At 32.5% G+C, this 9,692-nt stretch overlaps 1 protein-coding gene across 4 annotated transcripts in view; it reads left to right on the plus strand.

Moving 5' to 3' along the window:
• Window positions 1-1,719: 1,719 nt before the first annotated feature.
• Window positions 1,720-9,692, plus strand: part of LOC108751785 (neurotrimin) — a 79,298-nt gene continuing 71,325 nt past the window's right edge. For all 4 annotated transcript variants that reach the window (XM_018492190.1, XM_018492191.1, XM_018492192.1 and 1 more), the window contains exon 1: window positions 1,720-1,850. In XM_018492190.1, the coding sequence (XP_018347692.1) occupies window positions 1,772-1,850 (79 nt within the window). In that variant the 5' untranslated portion in view covers window positions 1,720-1,771. The remainder of the gene's footprint in view (window positions 1,851-9,692) is intronic.

The following is a 9,692-nucleotide window of genomic DNA, read 5'->3' on the forward strand; positions in this document are numbered from 1 at the left end:
CATCCTTACTTACTTCAGTATCCTTAGTTACTTCAGTATATCGCGCTAACGACTTCTCGGCTCATGACATGGAACCAATTTCAGTGTTTGCGCATATCACTTGTTGTTTCGTAATTTTTAACTTGACAGTTTTCGTGACGCGTCCACTGACTGCGACGGCGCTGAAAGACGTGAACTATGTTCGAAGAAAGAGCAACGATGCGTTCAATTTCGTTAAGCTCGAAACAGTATGTGCAATCAAAAAAAGAACTTTACGTGGAACGACGATGTTAGGATCTAGCGTCCGTTTAAAAGAGTTGATAAACGAGGATATCTACTGATTGATCGACAGTCTGTTAAAGTAGTCCCCGCACGTGTACGTTGCCCTGATGCGGTGAATCACAGGTCACGAAATCTTATCATCTGACACGGAAAAGTGGATAATCTTTTTCACCGTCGAACCGACGATCGATTTCAAGCTATTTTCACTCGCCACAGATTGAAAAGTAACGTTTCGATTGAACACGTAATTTCAATCTGTACAAGTTCAGTAGAGTAAAACTTGATTTTGGTGAACGTGAAATGCATGGCTGACCATATGACAGATTTTACTACTTATTATAACGAAAGCATCATGATTTTGTATCAGATACACTGAAAATTTTTGTAATATGTAAATGTAATATAAAGCGAAATAAAAATTGTAATATAAATTATATGTTTAATAATATAAATAATGTTTCATATTTTTTGAAATTTGGTTTAAAATGTATATTTGTATATTTAAATAATTAAACTCTAGTTGTGCGTAACTATGATATTATATGTAAACATTTGCATATTTATATGCAAATATAATAATAATTATGTAATTAGAGTTTAATTATTTAAATAAAAATCTTAAACAAAATTAAAAAATATGAAATACATCGCAATTTATGTAATTAAATATATAAAATGCATAATGTATATTTTGATACTAAAAAATTTTAGATACATATTACAGTTTTAAACAAATATAAAAAACAAATATAAGATAAAATTATGTCCAAAATGAACTCGACATTGTAAAGATACATCGACAACATTGTGATGTTTAAATGCAAGACAACTTCTGCTCTTTCTGAAATAATTTCCGCGCGATAACGTGTTAACAGATAATATCTATACATACTAATTAAGCATCGGATCGATGAGGAGTCGGGAGTATAGTTGCTTTATACGTTATATTAAATTTTGGCATTCTGAGAAAGCAGTGCAGATTGTATAAACAGAAACATCATCCGGCGTCTACTTGTTTAACGCAGAACGTTCGATCATTTATCTATCCTAAGGGGACTCCGGTGGTCGAATACCATGCAACTGACGTTGGTGTCTACGTGTGTTTCTCGCTATTCTAAGAACGTGTCTCCAGTACGAGGAAGGCGGGTCTTACGGTTTGTGATGGCGGAGGGCACGTGAACCCCGACGGGCGCATGCGAACCACCAACCCTAAAGCTCACGGCAGACCAGAAAGGATCACGTTCTCCCTCTCCCTCTCGTTCTCGTCTCTCATTCTCTCTCTCTCTCTCTCTCTCTCTCTCTCTCTCTCTCTCTCTCTCTCTCTCTCTCTCTCTATCTGTCTATCTCTCTTTTACTCACTCTCTCTCTATCTCTCCCTACCGCTCTTTCTTACCCTCTCTTTTACTCCAGTCGCTACCGAGCCGAGTAAACCCCTCGTGTGTCAGTCCGCACCGAGATTCCGGCGCGAATCGTCCTTTCCCGTCGTGGCGTCACGCCAAGTTCTAGATGGATGTCGCTGATCCGCATTATTGTGTCAGCGATTTACGTCGTCGCGCAGGTGTTCCTCGCTCGTCCATCCCTTGTGGAAGGTCAGTGATGAAGTTCGTCGTATGCTAACATTGAGAGTAATTGCTGTCTGCTTATGTTCGAAAGGGGCACGTTCTGTGCGTGAATAGGGTTGTACACTTATTCGGGTTTACATAGCGTTGTGAATCAATTCCGCAAAGTTTGTTTTAGCTACTCTGCGAAGTTAATGTTAATTACGTCGTAAAACTGCTACAAGATATGTTGCGATATTTGCTGTAACATACTATGTCTTTTCATATTTGCAACTCGTAGTGCTCTTATTATTTCTCTATATGCAGACAGCGTAAGTTTATATTAAAGTTATAAACGCGAACGTGCAAGAAACGATGTAAGAGACAAAGAAAAACGGTGGGTGAGTTACCATTAGAGCTTGCTGCGCTCTGAATCAATAAGCATTTTTTGTATAACGTTTCGATGCGAGGTTATTAAATTGTACATCATTTTGTACAGATAAAAAATTATATAAATCAATAATATTAAATTTCGAATACAGCATATCTTTAAGCTTAAAAAAATTTATTTTTAAAATTATTTTTTAGGTACTTCCATCTATGACTTTTGATCTATTTATGTTCAATTTCATATAAGTGGTTTCTAAAAGAATTGCATAACGAGTATTTTATATTGTAGTTGATGCATACGAATATCCTAATATTACTTTTTTATTATCAAGTATTAGTTGGAAAACAGGTTGGCACTTCGCTTTGCGGTGTCGTGATTGTGATTCCGAGATTTGAGTTGGCCGGTAACTTTCGGCAGTTTGCGTGCTACAGGATTTCAACATTAATTTAATGACATGCCGTAACATGCCGCGATGCAAGCAAGTAACGACGCGTCATGCACGATAAACTGTACATGATAGGTACACGACATTTTCATTTTATTTGTATAGTCTGCTCCTGCCAAGAAGAAGCGACTTAACAGCGTGTCTATTATAATGCTGAATTTGATTATTTGCACTACACTGGATCAGTTCGTATTAAAAGCTGCTTTACATAAAATATTTGAATACAGTGATACAATACAATCAACTTTGACAACGAAATGATACATATATATTTTGTTAAATAACTGATAATATCATTAGTAGACAGTTAATCATGTTTAAAATATTTATATACTTTTACATTTAACTTTGCTAATTTCATGTAAAACAGCTTTTAGTATGCACTGATCTAGCGTAGTGCTAAGTGACTGAATTCGCTATAAGTTTTCCAATTCGAAGGATAAAGATGCATTCGAATTAAATTTACCAATAACTGAGAAACATCTTTGATATCCAATTAGTAAGTGAAGTTTTAAAGACATTTTATTGATATTAAAGACGTTATTTATTTGACATCATCTTGCTACATGGATATTAAATAATATTTTTTTTTAATTTGATAAACACTAATGTTGTATTCGACGAATTTTTTTTTAAATTAAATTTGCAAGTTGCCACGAACAGATTGCCTATCAAGTTAAATTTCCTGTAAACACAGATTGCTCCATTATCAGCGTGTCAGTTTTATGTAGACAAAAACGTGTAAAGTATCGCATACGTCTATGATAACGTTATCATGAAAAATTTAATTTCTCTTTCATGTTTCTTTGCGGTCTACTTTTACCTCAGCTTTCGGAATCAAGATAAAATTTTCTAGGTAGAGTTAGCGTTAGCACAAAGAACACGCAAAAACTTGTCTTGATTTATCTACAATCACGTTTTCAATGAGACTCGAGATTATAGTTCGAGATTATAGAGATGTACACGTCGGAGTATGGCGGGTATCTTACCCACCGATTCGTCCGATCTCTCGATTCTTCTTGCCGTGGCGCTATTATCCTCCAATATCCTGATACATTATTTATCCCCATCTATAAAACCTCAGAGTTTTCATGAAGGCGAGAAACCTTCCCTAGCAGGGAATTTTTTCCCAATCTTCCTGGCACGATCCTTACCCGCCGACAATAACGAACGGACGAGACGACGAGTACGAGTGAAGCTTTTCTACCTTCCTCATCGTCTTTTTTCTCTTCGCTCACTTCGCTCCCTTTTCTCAAGCTCGTCCCACCTACCAAAAGCCTTCCCCACATTGACTGCCAAAAAAGCCTTGGCAACGGCACGACACTCATTTAATTTAAGGATAACAAAGCGCTATCCGGGACAAATCCCAGGATTAGTTTTACGGCGTTCCTATTTACACTTCAGTCAGAGGATCACTGTATTTCACATTTCTCTATACATATATTTTCACCGCGACGCACATTTTCGTATAATATACTGAATAAATAAAATGTTTTTCTACAAAATCATCTGACAACGTTGTAATTTAAATTATAAAATTTATGTCGTACATCTGACTGTTTTAAAAAATTACTTTTTTTACATATTATAGTTATTATAATCTCAACATTTTTTTAAGTAATAGAAGATTAGTAATTAGACAAATTTATATTACACTAATTAAATATTAATTAGTATTATTGTATGTAAAAAGTCAATCAAATTATTGAAAATTTTGAAATAATTGATGTAATATACCAGAACTTCTAATAATTTGCAAATATTTTCATAATATTGCATTTTACAATAATAAAGAATTTTTTAATTAACTGAAATATATTTATGTACATTTTAATATATATAGCATTTTACATGAAAAATTAAATTTAATAAACTCTCTCTTTCTCTGTTTCTCTAATTCTTATTAAAGACTGCTGCATTAAGTTTTACATGTTAATGTGTTAATGGATAAAACAATATTATTTTTATCTAACACGTAAATCTATTTAAGATAATAGTGATTTTAGATTTCAATTAGATTGAGAAGGCATTTTCTAATTAAATTTTAAATATTAGACTATTTTTTTTTAATCTACTCTCTGAAGAACAGAAATCAATGCTAAAATAATTTTTATTGTAGTACATAAAGCGCAGGATATAATGGAATGATTATATTTAGGCAAATAATACTTTTTAAGTATTACAAGTTTCTTGAAATGTCTTATTAAAATTATCTACAATATTATTGAAATTATCGTTAATAACGATAGCACAGACCATGAATCACATTCCATGTGCTGCGATCTTACGCATACCCAAATTAGATTGGCCATGATTGACTCATTTGAATCGATGCGCACCATTGTTCGCTGTATGCCATTGTATGCACGTTGTATGGTGTGGACCGGTCATTAATATACAACGCTACAAGGCGTTATTCAGAAATGAAAATTAGGTGAGAGATTTAGCGAAATATTGATTTAATAAATTGCTATAAGATATATCTTATAAAATAAAATATTGTTAATGAAATTAATCAAATTAATTTTTTTAGATTTGAAGCCTATTTGAAACGATTTGTAATTTATTTTAGATTTTAGAATAGAATTTTATTTATAATTTTTATGCTGTGTATTTTAATACGCACATGTTATTTTATATATGTATTCTGATTACTTCATATTACACGATATTATATATATTACACGTATTATATATATAAATTACAAATGGAATTAATAAAAAATTTATTGCGATATAAAAACATTAAAAATATCCGTTTTATTAAAGTAAATTCTATATTAATATTAATAAATTATATCGGGTTTTTAATAATTATAATAAACATATTAATTGCGTAATAGGAAATAATAATAGAATATAATAATAATATGTTTATTAATAATAATAAGAATATTTATAATATCTTCTCTTTAATAATAATTTAAGAAACAATTATCACATTAAAAGTTCTTGCGGGCACATTTAATAAAAGTATATGCGCTACTTCGGCGCTACTATAACGTAAATTTATGCATAATATTATATTTAACCCTGCTGATTTTTTTCAAATTTACTGTGCGATCACATTGTTTGATTCAATATGAATTTAAAACATTAAAAATTAAAAAAAATTTTACAAAAAATTATATATTTCTTATTAACAAACGAAGTTTCATCAAATGCCAGAAAAAATTTTTAAATATGTTAATAAAAAAATTAATTACACTTTGAATCAAATAAACCTGAATGGATTAGCAGAGTTAAACAATCAAATATGTTATAATAAACAAACTTAATAATAATGATTAACATCTTCAAATTATTTAAATAATAAATTAAATTATTTATAGAAAAAAAATTATTATTTATTTTTAATTTTAAATTATTTATATTTTTATTTTCAAATTATCTCTATAATAAATAAAATTTAATAAATAATAAATTACAAATTTAGTAAATACATTTCTCTGAGATAATTAAATATTTACTGTTTGTAACATATTGATTACGTGTTCCAGAATGTTTAGGGAAGAAATGTGACATCTCTGGACATGTGCACAAAATATCGATATGAAGTAAACGAGCAACACACACTAGTTGCATTTTAGTTTATAGAACGAACTGTACATAGCGCGAGAACAAATTGGTGTAAATATTTGTCACTATTTTTGTTCATTAGAGAGTTGCAGGTATCGATATCTTAAGTAGTCGAGATAGATGTACGACCGGTCTTTGTTAACCGTGAGATAGGATCCCAGGGTTGCATCGAGGGAACAGTTTCCTCGACCATCTCGCGCGTGCACTCATGATTTCACGAAGTCCTCTTTATTTCGGGTATACCGTGGACAAATGCGACTAACGTATCGAACTTCCGTCCCGGCTAATTTATGGCGTTGGGATTAGGGGAGTAAAATAGGGAGGGAGAGGCCGGAAAATAGCAATTCTGCAGTGCGGGTAACTATCCCCTTCTGCCTCCACCTTATTTCTCGACCTAGCTCGCCCGAATGGATTCAAACGCTTAAGAGGCGAGCATATCTTTCTCTTTCTCTCTCTCTCTCTCTCTCTCTCTCTCTCTCTCTCTCTCTCTTTCTTTTAGCCATAGTGAAATATCACTGCTAAGAGAAAGAAACGGTCACCCCCTCCGGGGGTTGACAAAAACAGGGGTAATAAAACTTGGAAGCGTCCCTGTGTACCTCCGACCGAACTGGGAGGATACGTTCGAACGATTACCTTTCCGGTTACGTACCTATATATGCGCCTGAACCTCTTCGGACTGCCGTTTTCAAACGAGATAAAAGAGCAGTAGAAAACGATATATATTTGTGCATTAAGCGCGGTGCAAAGGGCAAATACTCGAGGGAAAAGTTGCATCGGTGAGCATTATCGCAATTTCCAGTAAGCTTTGAGAGCACGACGTTTTAAAATACATGTTTTCAATATGCTTCCAACAATGTTGCGTTCGAAGGATTATGCACGTCGTTATACTTACTAAAATTAACAGATTAGAAAAAATATAGCTTTTACTTTGAGGGTGTATTATGTCCTTAAACTCACGAAGTTCACACAACTTCGTAATTTGAAATCTATTTTTGTGCTACCGTTATTACATGCTACATTTACTAATTGGACGTTGGATAAAGCATCATTTATCAGAAATTACCCTTACTTTATGCCCGGAGAAACAGAAGAGTTAAGCTGAATCATGGTCAATTAATCATGCTTATTTGGTATAATATAGGTCACCGCGTCTTTCGAGAACAGCACATTATCCTATTTCCATAAATAAAATATTGTTACATAATATTGTTATAATAACAATTACATAATTATATTGAAATTATTTTTGTGTGATACATACAAAATACTATTTCTTATTTAGTATCTCCTAATTTTCGAGTAGAGATCTTTATGTTCCATTGTTACGTAAAAAAAAATATTTGCATACGTAAAAAAAAATAAGTACACATTCCTATTTTTAATTATTTTAATTGTTCTTTATTTGAAAACTGGAATTATTGAATAATACGTGATATATTTTTCAAAAATGAAAGTTTTGGAGAAGGCTTGAACGATTATTTGAGTAAGCATTTTTCGAGAATTCACTTATTATGCCAAAATATAACGTCAGCGTGAACCGTAATTCCGCTATATGCTCCCTGATTTGTAGGATAGGTCGTTAACGGAACGTATTACACGTAGAAACCGCTACTTGACAACCGATTAGAGTGCGACAATGACAGCGACTCAAGGAAACGGATTTTACAGGCACACTCGACAATAATTGGGGATTGGTGCGCAAAGTCGGCTTGGGGTGAGCTTTGATGTGGTACCTTTGGCACCAATGCATCTGCAATGTGTCTAGTTGTACTCCGCCAGATACGAATTCCGCCAAAGACGAATTCCGTGGGCAAGTAGTCATCGTGACATCGCCAAGACGATACCTCTCACCTAACTTTCCCGCGCGATCGTAGAATTCAGTGAAGAAGTAGTTACGGACAAAGACCACGTCCCACTTCCGTGTCCCGTCGCGGTCCTTTCGCTCGCTATTTCGAGAGTTCTCCGTTATCAATACTTAATGCAAAGAGACGCAGCAGCGACTAATGAACTCTCTTACTCCATCTCTCGCCATCGGAGTCCATTGTCTTTTCGCGAACGGTGCATGCTGCACAAACCAGTGCGCCGTATTCACGATAGCGGGATAGTTACGCGGGGAAAGAGGACAGGCTTAACGGCCAGGAATTTGGATCCTCATAATACCGGGAATCTCTATCAGATTTATGCTAATGCTCCGGCCTGCCTAGTATCTTGCCAATCCTTTCTGTTCTATTATCACATGAATAACACCGGTGGGCGTAATGAATTCGGAAAATGGGTATCATGTTATAATGATCTTGAATCAGTTTTTCATATTTCCTAATCTCCACTTCTCCTAATCTATTATTACTCCTTCTGTACTAACGAATGTAGAATTTCTCGAATATTCTATTTATTAATAATATAAATCTTTAATTCCTCGCATATTAATTGATTTAAATTAAAGTCATATAAATTAATTTCATATTTTTTAATTTTTTGAAATAGAAATCTTTATTTATGAATCAGAAGTAAAACAAGAATTATATATTTTTGGAATAAAAATTTGGATTTAAATTATAGAAGTAAAACAAGAATTATAGAAAAGTGTTATATAGGAAACAATTTTTAATGAAAATATGAATATTAAAACGATTCTAATTTTATCCATCCGTTTTATTTATTTATATAATATCTTACATTTATAATCATTGAAAGTAATTTTTCTCCTCCTTTATTATTTTAATTTCTTTATAAATTAAATTTTATATATTTAAGAATTTGTATTCTGTGTTTACGTTCAACTTCATAGTTTTTTAAAAATCTATTTTAGATATCAAAACATTTTTAATTTACAAAAACATTTCTATGCATTTTATTAAAATCTATAAAGCAGAAATTAATATAATTGTAGATTGATATCTGTTGATAAATGTTGATATCTAAAGAATAAATTATTTTATATTTTAATCACAGTTTAATGTTAAATTGCCACATCATCTTCATTTTTTATGGCTGCCATTTAAGTTTTGATTCCATTTTCTATCAACTATACGTGACGTGACACGAGTAACGAGAAAACTCCGACCGCAACTTGCTTCGTAACTACATGAGATTGACCAATGAAAAAGGTATCAGAATGAAGTGACAAATTGATCGCATTCGGTCATAAAACGAAGTGATCGCTGAAAGTAGGCTATTATCTTTGAAACATTCACTTAACTGCTTTTCTTTCTGCCTTTCCCACTGGAACATTCGTGATATTGTGTCAACCAATTAAATTTATTGCGCATTTATTTGCACTTATAGCTTATACTGGCTGGTGTGATGATTATTATAATAATAAGAAGTGAAAACTTGGTTTCTTTCGTTTCACTTTGATATCGAACTAGAAATAAAGCGTGAAATTATTGATATTATTTGTATAACAATTTACTATAATATCTTGCATATATATATATATATATATTAGGTGTACAAAAAAGTTCTGAGCTTTAGATTT

Source organism: Trachymyrmex septentrionalis, unplaced genomic scaffold, assembly GCF_001594115.1.
Source record: "Trachymyrmex septentrionalis isolate Tsep2-gDNA-1 unplaced genomic scaffold, Tsep1.0 scaffold51, whole genome shotgun sequence".
NCBI classification, from domain to species: Eukaryota; Metazoa; Arthropoda; class Insecta; order Hymenoptera; family Formicidae; genus Trachymyrmex; species Trachymyrmex septentrionalis.